Raw genomic sequence first — 16,970 nt, forward strand, 5'->3', positions numbered from 1 at the left:
ATGGTGTACAGTTTAAGGTTAAAAAATTTCTGGCACATCTGTATAAGACCACTCCGGCCTGGGATGAACTTGTTGTGCAACGCACGGTGATGATCGACGCGTTGTAATATGCAGCGAACTTCGTCGTTCAGGTGAATCGATTGCTGAATAATCTACGCAACTGTTTCATCGCGCTACTTCCCTCAAATCTTACTGTCAAATCACAGAATTCTTATGCAGGCGAACTAGCTGTCTTTACTCGATGCGCTAGAATGAACTCGAATTATTGACGCTGTGGAAAATCTGCAGCCCATACATTATTCCGCATTATATTGTGCAGCGTTCTTCTTCTATATATTCGTATAATCGATCGCATAAGCGACATGTTCAAGTCGAAGCCATCCGATATCCGTGAATACATTGATCCACATAGTCCACGGATGATGGATTTGATTCACCAGTCAAATAATAGTGCTTATTTCGAATTATATGGCGCGATGACTCGATGCTTTTTTTATTAAAAGCATATTATTATGATGATAGGAATTAATAAGCTGCAGAAAAATTGTCCTACATTCATTCGTCGCCATATTTCGTGTGAACTAAGCCTAATATCGTAGCAAAAATTATTTAAACTCACCAAATGACGATTGAGACGGTGACTGAAAATTTGAATTTGATAACTGATGCATTGTGGGTTCTATTTATACAACAGCCTCCACCAATCGACGGGTTTTACAAGTCACACAAGAACCTGTGTGACATTTTTGCCGTCGGTAAAAAGGGCTCAGATCACGATCAACTGTAGGTAACAGTTTAAAGCGTGTTACCGTCGATAACAAGGTAGAAAAAGTACCAGACTTATTGTTAAATGTGCACGATTATCGTTATAAGTTTCTTTTTCTGTTTATGGTATACAAACGTTAAAGATTAAATTAATATAAATTTATTTACAAAAAAAATTACAATAAATAATTTAAATACATTGGTTCAGGTGTCGTGGATATGCTGCTCGTGGAGTGGCGATTACATTTCGTATAAATGTACATTATAAATATTTTTCGAAAATATATCTTAGATCATATTTTAAACTCACTAAGGGTATTGAGAATTATATACTAAATTTTTTTTTCGTTTTAACCGGGTTCTAATTTGAATTGAATAACAATTAATATTGCATTGGATTAACAACGTATTTCAACCGGATAAACGATCAAATTAAACGATTTTTGTACAGAGAATTTCATAAAAAATTCTACGTTAATAATGATAATCAATATGTCAAACGACATAATATATGCACGTTTTATTACTTGTACGTGTCGCAAACTATTATCCTATGTTGTGATTATTGATTGCCTTCTGCAACGTTTATTATGTATAATATGTAGACTAAAATTTTTCAAGTTCTAAATTTTGTTATACAACATTCAGGCAGTTTACTACACTTACTGTAGTACGTACTTTCAATGTTAATTATTACAATAGTATTTGAGAGTAATGCAATTTTCAATTTTACGATTAGTATTAATTAGTTGTGTAATAGATGTGAGGCGAATTTTCATTATTTGTATCAAATAATTAAATAAACAGAATAAAAACTTCCTATTTTTTGGATCGGACTGTCAATGGTATTATACCAAATTGTGAAAGCATATTGCAAGAGTTTTCAAAGCCAAAGAATACCATTTCTTCACATTCAAATTGTCAACTTATAAACGATTATTCACTTAGTTTGATACTAGGCCGCTACAATTAGAGCACTTACATTTGTTTCACAGCTGCATTATACAAAATTAATTCTAATTCGCTTACTTTAAATCGTGATAATTTCTATGCTTTACTTTACTTGCTATACTCAGAGTACTGCAAATTATCAAACTTTTTGAGCAAAATTGATTCCCGTTAATATTGTAAGGGAAAAATAAAAACAGCGCGAAATCTTTTTCCTTGTTCATAAAAACATAATAGAAAAAACGAGGAAAGCAAAATAATTAAATCTAAACCGATTACTATGAGTATCACATATGTTGTATTAACTGTACCTATAATACCTGTTTGCTAAATTGTAGCCTTAGTTTTTGATTCAGATGTTTGTTCGTTTATTTTCTCAAATGATTTTGGCAGTCTTTTATTTGTGCCTCTTATCGGTATCGATTGTCTTCTGTATGATAAGCTTATTTCTCTGCCTGGTGACTTTAGTCGTAGGCTGTGTGCTGGGGGCTATCTGCTTCAAACCTTGCTGAGGTATTTTGGCAGGACTAGCGGCTCGCGGATGAGTAGATCCTTTTAGAAGACCCTCGACGTCGGCAAGCCTCCGTCTCAAGCTTCTGTTCTCCCTCTTACATCTAGCCAACTCTGAGTCCTTGTCGAGCCTGTCATGACCTGAGCTGCTAGTTTCTTCGGCGAAATGCCGGAACATCAGATGCAGCTTTTCTTCGTGTTCTCTTTGCATCAAAACGATCCTTCTCTCCGCTTCCAGCTTCGTTTGTTTCAGGGCGTTAGTGAGTGTCTGGATTCTCCACTCTTGGGTTTCTGCGTGAGCCTCTAGCTCCGCGGCCTGGATCTCCAAATTCTTTGAACTTTCTTTCAAGTCGATCACTTTGAGAAAGTATTTGTAAAACAGAGTTCTCATCTCACCGTCCGACAGCTTCATCAATCTTTCCATCAGCATTTGCTCACCTTTTTCCCTCTTCACTTGATTCTCGTCGAAACACTTCCTGCCGCATATCATTTCGTTTTTATGCTCAATCATTGCGTCAATAGCCTCTATCGTTTCCCCACATTCAAGCAGTTTTCTCTCCTCTACTATCGTCAGTGTTTTTTCTTTCTGTAACTTTTCATCCAGATCGCACTTCTCATCCACTAGACAGTCCCTGGTCCTCCTAAGATTTCTTATCTCGTGCCTCAGGGCTTCTTTCTCATCCGTATCAGCCGTTCTCTCCAGATCCATTGATTTCTCTTTCAAAACATGGTCCAGATGTGAAATTCTTGCACTCACTTCAAGCAGGTTTTTTTTCTTATCGGAACAATCGTTTTGCGACTTTGAATTCTTTCTGTCATCTTCACTTTCGGACTGTATTTCTTTTAATTTTGAAGCTGTTAAGTTGTACTTCTCCTCCAATTCTCTTATCTTTCTCTGATCCTGGACTAGCTCATTTTCCAGCTGCTTTTTGTGCTCGTCTTCTTTTTTCAGCTGTCTCTTCAACTTCTCCATTTGCTTCTTAGACGAATTTAACGAACTCTCAAGCTCCAACACTTTCTTTGCAGAATCGCCAGCAATCTGTTTTATCATCTCAATATCCATCAATCGTTTCTCATAGTGAATTGCCATGTGTTTGTATAATTCAATTTCCTTCTTATGCGCTGATTTATCCTCGGTATCTTTGTACAACGAGGCATTTTCTGCTTGAGCAAGTTGCGTCCTAGTGTTATAATACTCCTCTTCAAGCTTGCTTCGTTTTCTCTGAAACTTTTGTTTGGCGCTTGCTCTAGCTTCGGAATTCTTTATCATATCAGCTATGAACTGTTCCTTTATTTGTATCGTATTCTGAAGTTCTTCTATGCGTTTATGCGCCCCTTCCAAATCCGACTGAATTTTTTTCACCTGCGTTTGCTTCGCCTCGTTTGTGAGGGTCAAATTTTTCAACACTTTGATCGGCTCTGGATCTTGATCAGAATTTTTAATCGTCTCGATCAACAAGTCCGGAGAATGTGTTTCTTTCTGTATTTTAACGACGTTAACGTTGTTGTCAAGTCTAAAATCAACTTCTCGATTTTCCAGCGTATTAGCAGCAATGAGTGCTGACAATTGGTGGTTAAAATTAGTATCTTGACACTGTTTGTATCCACCGTTGAATGCCAGTACTCCATTGCACATATCTGAACCCGGAAGCATTGAGTTTCTCCTGGAACTAGGATTTCTGATAGGAGTTGGCTTAACTATTGGCAAATAGTCGTTACCGTTATTCAGAGATTCTGCGGCAGAGGTATCAATGATAATATCCATTTTCCTGAACTCATCTTTTTTCGAATCAATGACATTGTCCGTATCGTTTTTAAACTTATTCATCAGCTCGTCAAGCTTGTCCAGAAAATCCGGATTCTCAGAACTTATGTCGCTTTCCTCTTCGGACAAATCCTCCGTCTCGGAATTGCAGCTACTGTCAGACTCGTTCCTGAACTTTCCACACGTCGCAGACTCGTCTGTTTTTTCATCGGTTTCAGTCACTTCTTCTATTCTCTCCAAAGACCTTCTGGTAACATCTGCGAACCCCTGTAAACTCGCCGTGTCGTCGCTGGCTATGCATTCCTCGTACTCCTGCTTCATGCAGAGCCATTGCTCTATCTGATCCTGTTCGGTATGGGGCAATATGTTGCTGGTCACAAGTTTATTGAACAAACCTTCCGCGTTTGAGACCAACTTGGACCATTGAGTAGCCGCAAATTCGAGCCTGAATAAGTCTGCACTGGAACTTCGCTCTCCGGATGTCCCAACCTCGATGTCCGGTGTTTCCTGAATCTCCTCGACCGTGTGCTTGAGCTCCTCGTCCTGCTGTTCCCTGGGATGTCTGAAAGCCTGTACTTCCTCGATGTACTGATTGTAGCATTGCCGATTGTCCAGGATTCCCTGATGATGAATCCATGGACCGTAATGCATCATATCGAACAGCTTCTGGGGTTGGTAAGGTCAGAATGGACTGAACTTTACAATCAACGTTCGTGACCCCGTTTAAGAGATTCCTATAACATTAAAACGAAAAATAAATATTGAATCCATTGTAGCCGTGTCAACGATATTGCATACTTGGCGTGTAAAAACGGGTAAAATTTCAAGTAACAAACTCATTAATTATAGCAATACAAAACGTTTGCTGTGTTGGAACGTTCTTCTAATGATTAATCTGAGACACTGATATAATGAAAATGAAGAAAAACTTACAGGTTTAGCGATACCCATGTGTCTGATTTAACGGTTTAGAAATATCTCTGTGGGTTTTTCAAATTCAACGCACGTTTACTGGACACGGTCGAGTTTGCACTGGTATGAAGTAAATCATTTTCGATGTAAACCGCAGATCGTAAACCCGAGCCACGTTGGGGGTTAAATTTACCGTGGAAAATAGAATTGCAAGATCAAAATCTGGTTGTCGTGATTAAAGAGAGTCATAAAAATCTATTCGCTATATGTCGGAATGACGAACTAAATCCACGGTTAAATCAATAATATTTACTACAGGCAGAGCCTGCCTGTTTTTTCGTGTATAGGTGTACCGTATATTGCCGTATATTACGTTTTCATCTTGTTGGTACACTTGGTGACTCTCGTTCTATCGCAGAGAGAGCTGTTCTATCCCGTCTAATTTCTGAATTGCGTAGGGTTGGTAGCGCCGCAGACAGTCAGTCATCAACCAATCAGAATCGTTGTAAAGATGTGTCGAAAGGGCTGAAGCTGGCAACAAATGGACCGCGTGCTGCTGCGTGAGTCACCGAGTGTCGACTGAAGTTGTGCGAAGTTGTCGCATGGACGTTGCGAGAGATGTGTTAACTGTAATTGCGAATGTGAGCTGTGCACGTGTGTGTATAGAGATCCGTGAATGCTCTGTGGTTAAAGCGATGACCTAACGAAATTTCCCATCGAGTAGAATCGGAGTGATTTTATTTCTGATTGACAAACGTAGCTGCGGATTTACGTAAGTCACAACATACTACACAGTTGGGAGTACAAGCAATACGCAATCTATACGTAAGTAATATGAAACGCAAGTATGCCTAAACTCGATCACAACGAACTCTCGCAATCGAAATTATGTATTTTGATCTCGCGACGAAAAAATGATTCTTCAGATCCAAATATCACCTGCAAAATAGCTCGAGCTGGATGCAAACCTGGCTAAAGTCGGGAAAAACCAAAGAGAATAACAACATGTTTTAAAAATATTTGACACATGTGTAAATCAAAAATAACGATAAATCAAATCGACAATTCGATTGAGTTTTTATTTTTCTTTCTGATTATGTATAGTTCTCACAATTTTGTGATCAATATTTCATCCCTAACAAGCTAATGGCAAGAATAACCTGATCGTTATTTTATCTTTATCGAATACGTAGGACCTTAAAAATACCGGATTGTAAAATTTATCGGTACGTATAAAGCATTGTCGTTTACGATCTGCTGCACAGCTCAGGTGGAAGGATGCACATGCAACAAGAAGGATGTGTGAATACTATAGAGAACAGTGATGTGTGCATATTTGCATATTTTACAGGCACGCATCAGTGACATTATTAGCTGCGTGCTCACGCAATTTTCATGGAGCCAGAACGTTGTTTCGCTGCATGTTTCTCATAGATGCGATCGGGAGAGCATCGAGAGTACGCGAAGCTCTACTGTTATATCTATGGTTAAACCACATTAATCTGATGCAACGTGTTCCTGGTATAATAACGATCAGGTGATTCGTTGGTGCCGTAGTTTCCACATTCGTAGGCATTTTTATACTTACTAATCAAACAGACCGTCACTTATACGATCTCATTTCAAAATTCAATGGCCGAAACACAAAGAAGATAATTTTATCTACAGAATTTTCATATTTTACAATATGTTCCTTGTTGACTCATGCTGAATTTAATCATATTCAAGGAAAAGATATTTTTAATAAGAAAAAAATTCTTTGAAATATACGCCTTTGCTGACGAATAAGTATTATTAAAATTAATCATGATTTGCTATTTTTACATTGCTTGAAATGCAGAGAGCATAAATTACATTTAAAAACTACATATAGTGATTATTTTTTTTCATTTGAACCTTGTTCTCAATAGGCGTAAAAAAATGGTATCTTAGTAATACTGTGTAATCTTTGACTCAAATTGAAGGTTTGAAGGTGAAGATTGCATTACGAAAGCAAACCGAAAGCACTTCTTCAACTTTTTAGTGTATAAGTATTTGTATACACAGAATTCTTTCCTCACAATTTCCAACGACTTTCTATTCACACTGGCTCATTCATGAATATTCATGACAAATAGTGTGTTATGTACGAACCATATAAGCAAACTATAAACTTAACAGTAATAATGAATTTTGTTACGTATCAAGAAACGAATTTAAATTAAGGGCAGTTTGTGAATGACTGCTGAATACATGAGGTTGAAGTAAGTAATGTTAACGTTACAAAACATCAAGAAGCAAATCATTATTTTTCCATTTTAGAATCACTTTCAAAAAGTTGGCTTTTTTTTGTTTGATATAGTATAGTTTATTAAATTTCGGACAATTCTAATGGTGCAATTAAAATTCTTTCCTAAACATGCGTTAATTGACTTCCACCACATCTGAATACCCGTTTAAATACATACAAAGTAGAAACACCTGTTTCAAACCCCATAAAATTGAAGTAACAAACGTTTAAATTGATTCTAAATTTGTAAAATTGAGATTTCAAAACTTATTCTTTCATTCTAGATTTGAAAGCAATAGTGATGACAACGGCCAATAATTGAGATTCTTAGATCATTGCCGACATGCATAACTATCTAATATGCTCATAGTATAAAGGCAGAAAAAAAAAACAATACATGCATAAAATTATGTAACATTACAAAAATTATATGGTATGCAACTGCAGTCAAAAAGATAACCACTACCTTGTTTACAGAAAATGGAGAAGAACCACCTGATGGGAAGTGGATTTCCACCACCAACTGCTCCGCCCTCGTATGACGAAGCTGTTGCCAATACTGCGGCAGGTCCTCGCCTTTATCCTCCACCTTCTTCTGCTCCGTACCCAACAGTCGACACAGCGATGCCAATGCCTGGATCTTGTATGTTTCCACATTATACAATAGTTTCAGTCTTCTCAATTTAGCTTATTTCACTTTTCAAGCTAGTGAAACTTGTTCCATACTTGAATAGTACGAGTTTTTAATTTGATGACATATCTAATACGAAAATTTTAATAAACATACCTTAAGTAATGCCTGAATTAAAAAGAGAAAAAGACTATGAATGATATATGATTGTGAATGATGTACGTTTATATCGATAGACAGCATTAGAACTTTTGGCATAAGAAAAATTCTCACAACACTTGTACTGAACAACGATGAAGCTAAAAAATGTTCAACATCAATGATGCACTGCTACATTGTTTTTTTGCAGATAATCCTCCGCCAGCAGCCATGCCAATGCCGATGCCAATGCCAACGCCAGAGACACAAAGCCAACCTCAATCATTTCAGCCACGACCTGCCGCTCCCTATCCTCAACAGCAAAACACAGCTCCACAGTCTTACGCGACACCTGCTCAAATACAAGTTGTGCAACAAACAGTTGCTTATGCAGTTGGACCAAACCCACTAAAAATGGTGTGTCCTAATTGTCGGGCGGATATAAAAACAACCACGGTATCGGAAACTCAAGCGAACGCTCACATTTGTTGCATAATTTTATGTTTACTCGGGTAAGTTTTGGACATTTTACCTGTGTAAGAGTTACAGTTGCTGACCATATCCTGTATATTATTCACGTTTAATGCTGCCCCTCAAAACTGAGCTCGCATTATGAATTTTCGTCAGTTTGATGCAATGATTTATTTACCAAAGCTGATTTGTTACATTTCAGGTGTTGCTTGTGTTCATGGTTGCCATATTGCAGTAATGCCTTTGTGAATGTTCACCATTCGTGTCCCAATTGTAAGGCTTACATCGGAACGTATAAGGCTTGAATTTTGTGATTGTCACAATAGTCAAGTTTAACCTTGAAGTAATGGAGTAATTATTCTACAGTTACAAATCGAGGTGAAACCTTGGCCGTTTTTGACTAGGACGAAAATGTTCTCTTCTTTACATATTCGTATATATTAAACATTCACTCACAGACGCAAATATTTTTTTTTTTTATACAAATTCTATCAGAGATAGATGAAACGTATAATTTTATGATCCCAATTATTTCTACAATTGCTTACCCTTTCAATGAATGTTTGTAGAATTCTTGAAAAACGTTCAGTTTATGCGAAACACATTCCGTTGATTCTGAAACAATCTTACTTCATTGCCATGGGGAATATTAACAGGTTGATTGATTTGATCTGAGCTTTCCTTGTATACATAAATCCTCGTCGCTAAGAATTGAGAGTCAAGAGAAAAGAGTGTTATTGACATCTCATATGCCCTATACTCACTATTATTACTGGACATTAGGTTTCTTGATGTAGTCGTACTGAAAAGAGTGGTGATTTACTCTACAGGAACACAGAATTTTTGCATTCTGGTAGCTCATTACGTTTCACTATGTGCATAAAATCAAACTCACATGATACTACTTCCATTCTTTATAATTCTTACTTGTTTTTTTCATATGTCAAGTTAATGTCTTATATCTTGTTTTATAATATTGCACATAAATATAGTATAGTAAAACAATATTATAAAACAAGATAATCATATATATATATATATATATATCAAAAAAGTATTGAGTATTCGAAGAACACCGTATTTTCGTTAAGAGCGAACAATTCATGCTTAGGTAAATATAAAGAAAATGACCATTGAAAATGTACGACTTTTGCTTTGCTCTGCTAGTTCATAGGTTTTGCACTAGATACTTGGTTGTGAAACATTTACAGGCTTTTTTGAAAATAAGAGATTGGTAAATAATATACCTGTATTACGATGTTGGTTGATAATATGGTGTTTGTTGACGTACTTGCAAATTGTCGCACCATACGTGATACGTTACGCGAAGATCTGATTACAAAAAAATATTTGTCTCTTGACAGCATCTGTTCAGCTCACGGAAATATTTCCACCTCAAATTAAGCCTCCGCCAGCAAACATAGACGATATCGTCCATCCTGACCTTCTCACTTATCGCTGTCTCGGGAATTTTTCATTGTTTAACAATTTCTATTCATTAACTATTTGAAAATTTCGTAATGTAAACTATTGGAATATCAAGTAGGCACCTGAAACTGATTACCTGAATCTTTTGCAAACTTTTGAAAATCTCTAAGTGAAGGGAAAAAGAACTCGTGTGACGAAATCGTTGATAATGACTGACGACGTCAGTAAAATAACACATGACCGGCGGAGGGTTAACGAGTCAGATAGAAGTGTGAAAATCACATGCGTGTTTAGTCGAAAATTATTCAAAGGGCTGTGAGAAATTGAATATTTAGAGAGGAAGGTACGACGTGGTCTGTGTACCCTGCTGTTATTTTTCAAAGAAACCTTTATTAAACATAAGTTTTATATTTTTATATTATGCCTTTTTCATTGTTTGTATTCAAAAAGTTTGACAAAAAATATTTCAAATTATTAAATTGGATACGAATATCTAAATTGCTTGAAATTAGAAAGTAAGTACGTATGTATATATAATTTGAAGATAAAGAAAAAAAAAACTACCCAATTTGGTCTGAGTTTAATTTTTATTAAACAACAAGCCATTGTATCTACGTTATCATCAGTTTTCCATTCATGATTTTCGACTTCCTTGATCAATTGTGTAAGTTTTTATTTTTCTACTTCAAACGAGATATGTAACTAAGTGTTCAATGCTAGATATATAAGTCTGCATCAATAGGTGAAAATTTACTTCGTTAAGATAAAAAAAAAAAAAATCAGACATACGAATAATACTGTAAAGTATAAGTTAGATCAACCTTTGATAGTGCGTTGAAATTACTTGCAGTTTAGTAATAATAATCACGCCAACATTTATTATCGACCATGAGAGATTAATAAAATATTATTATTCATATTGTTTACTACCCACATGTAAACTCTAACTAAAACTGTGACACAATTATTGCGCTAATCATTCTGTTCACGTTTCAATTAAGATTTAACGGTTTGGTCCTCAATTCAGGACAGAATTGACGTGCTAGGAAAAGGGTGTACCAAATGATGAAAACGTATTTTATATACAATTAATGATAAGAAGATATGACCTAGACTGACTGAAAGTCTAGTAAATCGATGATATTGTCTGATGATTGCGATACGAAAGAGAAGGGAATAAATGAACAAATTACACGATCGTAATAGTTGGGGAATATCTGTAATAACAATATTTATTGTCTGTACACGGCCAATGGGGTATTGGAAATATCTGATTTTTGTGTATAATCGGTAGGTGTACATAATCGTCATCTTGATAAATAAATGAATATATTATTTAATATAATATTAATTCTTCAGTCGCAATGTCTTGACTAAATCATTCCCTCCAAATTATTTCTATATTTCAAACTCATCCAGTTTTATTTCTTGTTTTTTTTTTTTATTCTTACATGTTTCGCATTTGCTTTCGAATTTACTAATGAAACTTGATACGAATACGCAAAATGGGGTCACGAAATAGTGTCAGTAGGTACGAAAATTCAGAGCTGACACAGAGAAATGAAAGCAGTCAATAACGATCCGTTGCGACGCATTTAATTTTGACCTTAGAATAGAAACAAATTTTCGACTATCAGTTGCTGATTGCGGCCAAATAATTGAGTTATTTCAAAAATATTTAAAACGTTTCATCGGTGATCGCCGTAGTGCCGCGCTACACATGCGGATGTAATAAATACATTCATAGATATCTGACTTATGTATAAATTTCGGAACTTCGAAAAGGTTATGTCACTCGTGCAGCAATATGGCGGCGTGTGAGAGTGAAGATTTTCACAAGGTTTTGGAGTATAGAATTTTCAAATGCTCCAGCTACTCGTCGACCTATGTACCTGAGTAAGTATTTAAATTATCGACTCCTTTGAATCAGATAGAATCGTCGTGTGTCATCGAGCTGGCATCTGCCCACGACACGTAGAAATTTTACTACGCGTTCTTAACCTCAAACGAAAGCATTTTCTGTCAAGGACAACGCGTTCGGTTTCACTTAAACGAGGCTATTCACGGTCTCAAGGCCGAGCGGCGCGTGCAGGGTGAATAAACGGTTCATTGACCTTATTTCCCATATTTTCAGGAATATTCTCGTAGACGTACCGTCGGATCAATCCTCTCGCTGGTCCTCTGACAATGACAATCATCCTCAGGTATTACATGCAGTGTGATAACGATGATTTACTTTCTCTATTATGCAATCTTAGCTTGATTTAAACCTACACCCTTAGCTCTTTGTAACACGAATTTCTTTACTCTTCTCTTGTTGCAGTTTCTCATTCTCAAACTCCAACATCAGTCCATCGTCAAAACTATCACGTTTGGTAAATATGAAAAAACTCATGTTTGTAACATCAAGAAATTCAAAGTTTTTGGTGGACTTGAACCGGAGAATATGATGGAGCTACTAGAAAGGTGAGATGCTTCCCTCAAGCATATTTCAATTAGACAACAAACGATTCTGTTTTACCTAAACTCGTCTTTCACGTCTCGTTTTCCTTGCAGTGGTTTGAAAAATGACTCTACACCAGAAACATTCGACCTCAAACATGTGGTCGGGAATGACGAGAACTATTTTCCGATTAAGTACCTGAAAATTCTTCCCCTGCAATCCTGGGGCCCCAGTTTTAACTTTTCTATCTGGCATGTTCACCTCGCGGGAGTCGATGACCAGAAACTTGTCAAAAGCAGCATTGAATGTTTTAACTCTGTATGTATTTCGCTTTTCACTTTTTTAAGACATCCTAGAACATTTTTTCAGATGCATTCAGCTAATTTAGGTACCTAAGTTAAAGTACAACTTTCCAGTAATAGCAGGTTAGACAGCAGCATAATACCAACGTTTTTATTCCACTAAACAAGGTGACTATGAAACCTTAACCGTAGATGTCCTTTAACTATAACGGAGTATTGATTAAGCATAGTAATTTTCTAAAATTTGCTCATTTTAAAAATTATTGTCAAAGATTCACATTGTTTACCCTCGTTTGGCTTCTTGTGGCTTTAATTTATTTGTAACTAATTATTGTAGTACCGTCAGAAAGAGGTGTTACGACTGTGTATGAAACATTTTCGCCGCTTGGAATATCCGGAAATTGTCAATACTCTTCAAAGAGTTACTGGGGTGAGTCTTGAGGATTCCAGACTGTCAACACTGTATGATATATTGGTAACCAAGGGGGATCACTGCCAGGCAGAAAGATTCATTAGCAACGCTGTAAACAGTAAGTTTCTGGTATTTATCAAGGTTATTCAAAAAGCAATATTTAATTAAAAAATTTCATCCTTCATCCATGAAAACTTGGTCATTTTTCGATTCAGTGGGACTTTTCAATGAGTATATAAATGCTCAGGCTTACCGAGCTATATGGACAAAAATATTTTCCAAGGATCCAAAACCTGGAATGAGGGGTGGGCATCAAATGGTTTTGGACCCATCGGCGGAAATGTTGTATCTGTTCGGTGGCTGGGATGGAAATCAGGATTTGGCTGACCTTTGGACCTATAATGTATCAACTGACAAGTGGCATCTTATTTGCAAAGACACAGAAGCAGTGGTTAGTCAATGATCACGGTCTTGCGATATCAGGTTGTAGGATCTGCAACTAACATAAGCTATATTTCAGGGTGGTCCTACCGCCCGGTCTTGTCACAAAATGTGTTTGGACCCAGAAAGGCGTCAGTTGTTCACTCTGGGACGGTATTTAGACACTCAATATCGCTCGCCAGAAAATCTGAAGAGCGATTTTTACGTTTATGATATTGAGTCTGATAAATGGACACAGATATCTGAAGATACCGGAGCCGTCGGTGGTCCTCAATTGATTTTCGACCACCAAATGTCAATGGACGTCGCTAAGAGAACTATCTATATTTTCGGTGGACGTGTTCTTGTGCCATCGCATGTGTGAGTAAAACTTATATTGAAAGTGAGAATGAAAATTTTGGCTCAGATTAAATAAATTCCAATCAATTTTTCAATCTATCTTATCACTCTGCTTCCTTTAGGATTGAGGATAACCATGGAGTTACACCAAACGTGACAGAACCAGTATTTTCTGGATTGTATTCGTACCATGTGCCAACTGGGACCTGGAGTAGGCTCGCTTGTGATATTGCGAGACCCAGTCCGCCTAATATACCAACAATTAGGTCCAGAGTTGGACATTCCATGCTATTTCATCCGGTATGTCACTTCTTGTTCGTTGGATGTTGTGCTCCTTAATCTTCGATAACACGCATCTAATTCATATGCCCAAAATAAATAAACTCGTAGCTACTTGTCAAACAATATAATTGGTAATAAGTGGCTCTATCATTTATAATAATGTAAAAAAATTTCTAGGAATTCAGAAAACTATACATATTTGCGGGACAGAGGAGTAAAGAGTATCTAAACGATTTTTTTACCTTCGAAGTAGACACCGAGACTTTGGAACACATCAATCTCACTGACTTGGGAAACCGGGATTCAAATCATGTTCCCGCGGCTGGTTTTACCCAGAGGGCTACTATTGATCCTGAACTTGGCGAGATTTACGTTTTATCTGTAAATATGTAACAATGTTCTTTTTCTTTACGGCTCGTCAATTGGTTTCAGCTATTGGTGATTACTTGATATTAAGAATCAACATAAAACCTCAGCGCTCACAGATGACTCTTACTTACAGGGTCTGAGCAAAGACAAAGAGAAGAGAGACGACAATGTTCAAAATTCTCTTTGGGTCTACAATATTAAAGAGAACCGATGGTCTTGCATATATCGTAATGAAAACGTTGGTGACAAGTATTGGAATAGTATGCAGGATTACGAGCCTTGTCCTAGATTTGCCCACCAGCTTGTGTACGATCATATTCAAAAGGTGAGCCACGCTGATTAAAATAGTCAAGGTGAACTCTGATTGCTTTCAGCTTTGACCGTTACTATTTCATTACGTTTCATATGCCGCAGGTCCATTATTTATTTGGAGGAAATCCGGGGCGCTCTTGTCTGCCAAAATTGAGGCTGGATGATTTTTGGCAGCTGGAACTCTGCAGACCCTCTCATGAGCAGATTTTGAGGAAATGCAAGCTGATAATAAGGAAGCACAAATTCGAAGAATTGGCTATGAAAAATAGCATCGAGGCTCTCGAGTACCTGCAGACACAAGTATACGAAATCATCGATCATGCCGATCCGGAGCAAACCAAAGAGGTATAAATCGTATTTCAGACATAATTTAGACGTTAAAAACGTCAACTATCGGCTATCTCGTTTTTTTTTTCTATTTTGCAAAATATTAAGCTTAATATAGTAGTGATATTTGTTGTATCGTAGTTTCAGTTACTGGCTTCAGTTCTTTTCCGAGAGCAAGAAAGAAGCATGGATAACAGTTTAGATCTGGATCCAGCATCCAGCACTAGTTCCAGTGATCGAATTAATTCAGTGGTGCCAAAGAATTTTACGATGCACGACATCCACGCTCGCCGTACGGAATTGTTTGACAAACTTACCGAATTTTTTCCTGAAAGTTTAACTCAGCCGCGAGCAAATCTTATAGACCTTTTGCCATTGTGATATTTTTAACATGGTTAACGTACTTAAAAGTTATACTAATTTCGCGATTTTTTTTCCAATCACACACCAAAATCATACTTAGCCTATGTTTTCTTTATTGTATGTATAATTCAACAGCAACAAATAACAGACTGTTAGTCTTTTCATTTAACAGGTATAATATCAAAGTCACGTGTTATTTATAATATTTTATTTTCATATTTAGCTCGTATAATTTCGTTTCAATATTACTACCGTGTATAAAAAATTACGACCAGTTGTAGTTCAGTTCATCATTATTTTTATACATACGGACAGCGATAATGATAACGTTTGATAGATTCGTTTCTGCAAGTAGTTTTGAAATAATGCCAATAGTCGTACTTTTTTTGATTATTTTTCATGAAGACTGTAATATTACATTTTATACGATTGTTTGTATCATTATATTTAACTTTAGAAATTTGGTTTAACTCTCTTTATTTATCAACTGTATCATCCTGTTATTCATCTCCGGTTTTACAATTGATTGAACTGTACGAAAAAATTTTTTTTTTCGAAGCCCGTACCTTTTCTCGCAATCAGTCAACGTTAATTTGCCATTCTACTTTATATTTTACCTTGTATTCGGTGTATTCGTTATTTTTAAAATGCATTGAGGAAAATACCCCAGTTTTTTTTTTTTTCATTTTTGTCAGATTACATTAAATGAAACTTGGACCATTCACATGTTTGAAGGCAATTTTATTTTTACTTTCAATAGATTTTTATTTTTACAATTGCGAATTATTATTGTTGTTAATACTTGTTTACTTTTATCATTTTGTTCGCAACCTAAAATCTCTGTGAATTTCCGATTTACATGCTTGTAATACTGAAACTATAACTATATAGCAATTATTTGCCTCTCTGCTCTTTGCGAATTGTTATTCGTAATACTTGCTTAAACCTGAAGTTCATAATACAATGATCTACAACTGATAATATATATTGTCTAGATGCGTATTTATATAAAAAATTTCTAAATTTACTTTAAATATTTAAGTGTACAGTGGTTTTATTATTGAAAATGATCTTAAGCTTCCGCTTGCCATAGTAATGAGTTGTTAATAGACTATTATGAATAAGCTCTAATAATAATAAAATAACAAAAATACAAATAATTAATATTTTATATTGCGTAGCTTTGTAAATATTTTTCATTAAGTTTTCTGTCGATATCGATTCTCTGTAATGTAACTGACATAATTTATACAATAATACATATACATATTATATATGTGTTTGTATATGATCACAATCTAACGATTATAAGATAACGTTAATGTGTATACAACCGTTAAGTTTTTGGCATAATAACGCACCTTGGCATACTAGATAATCATACATCGAAATCTGTTACATGTCTCATCCAGATATTTCGTACTTTGAAAGGAGTAAAGCGAAAAATTGAATCTTTCATTATCCACCATGTGGCTAGATTGGTGGTTTTTTTTTTACACCTCCAAGCTACGACACATTATTTTTATGTAAATGTGTGTTGTCT

General features: G+C 36.0%; 3 protein-coding genes across 6 annotated transcripts; 2 read left to right on the top strand and 1 right to left on the bottom strand.

Moving 5' to 3' along the window:
- Window positions 1-909: 909 nt before the first annotated feature.
- On the bottom strand, window positions 910-5,442 carry cos (kinesin-like protein costa). 2 transcript variants are annotated; one of them, XM_046608854.2, is made up of 2 exons: window positions 5,274-5,442; window positions 910-4,722 (listed from the first exon to the last, which is right to left on the bottom strand). In XM_046608854.2, exon 2 carries the CDS (start codon window positions 4,640-4,642, stop codon window positions 2,111-2,113), a length of 2,532 nt encoding a protein of 843 aa, XP_046464810.1. In that variant the 5' UTR covers window positions 4,643-4,722; window positions 5,274-5,442; the 3' UTR covers window positions 910-2,110. The 2 variants fall into 2 exon arrangements, with proteins under 2 accessions (XP_046464810.1, XP_046464809.1); XM_046608853.1 differs by lacking the exon at window positions 5,274-5,442 and adding an exon at window positions 4,922-5,267.
- Window positions 5,443-5,472: 30 nt separating this feature from the next.
- LOC124210665 (lipopolysaccharide-induced tumor necrosis factor-alpha factor homolog) lies at window positions 5,473-11,195 on the top strand. Of its 2 annotated transcripts, none has more exons than XM_046608862.2 (4): window positions 5,473-5,672; window positions 7,647-7,812; window positions 8,150-8,450; window positions 8,612-11,195. In XM_046608862.2, exons 2-4 carry the CDS (start codon window positions 7,650-7,652, stop codon window positions 8,712-8,714), a joined length of 567 nt encoding a protein of 188 aa, XP_046464818.1. In that variant the 5' UTR covers window positions 5,473-5,672; window positions 7,647-7,649; the 3' UTR covers window positions 8,715-11,195. The 2 variants fall into 2 exon arrangements, with proteins under 2 accessions (XP_046464818.1, XP_046464817.1); XM_046608861.2 differs by having other exon boundaries at window positions 5,475-5,725.
- A 199-nt stretch (window positions 11,196-11,394) lies between these two features.
- Window positions 11,395-16,883, top strand: muskelin (muskelin 1). Of its 2 annotated transcripts, XM_046608855.2 has the most exons (13): window positions 11,395-11,733; window positions 11,972-12,041; window positions 12,161-12,303; window positions 12,394-12,598; window positions 12,703-12,750; window positions 12,920-13,112; window positions 13,210-13,445; window positions 13,515-13,795; window positions 13,897-14,074; window positions 14,234-14,437; window positions 14,559-14,750; window positions 14,840-15,082; window positions 15,206-16,883. In XM_046608855.2, exons 1-13 carry the CDS (start codon window positions 11,645-11,647, stop codon window positions 15,443-15,445), a joined length of 2,322 nt encoding a protein of 773 aa, XP_046464811.1. In that variant the 5' UTR covers window positions 11,395-11,644; the 3' UTR covers window positions 15,446-16,883. The 2 variants fall into 2 exon arrangements, with proteins under 2 accessions (XP_046464811.1, XP_046464812.1); XM_046608856.2 differs by lacking the exon at window positions 12,703-12,750 and having other exon boundaries at window positions 11,396-11,733.
- The last annotated feature ends 87 nt before the right edge of the window (window positions 16,884-16,970 follow it).

This window comes from Neodiprion pinetum, chromosome 1 (genome assembly GCF_021155775.2).
Source record: "Neodiprion pinetum isolate iyNeoPine1 chromosome 1, iyNeoPine1.2, whole genome shotgun sequence".
Classification (NCBI taxonomy): domain Eukaryota; kingdom Metazoa; phylum Arthropoda; class Insecta; order Hymenoptera; family Diprionidae; genus Neodiprion; species Neodiprion pinetum.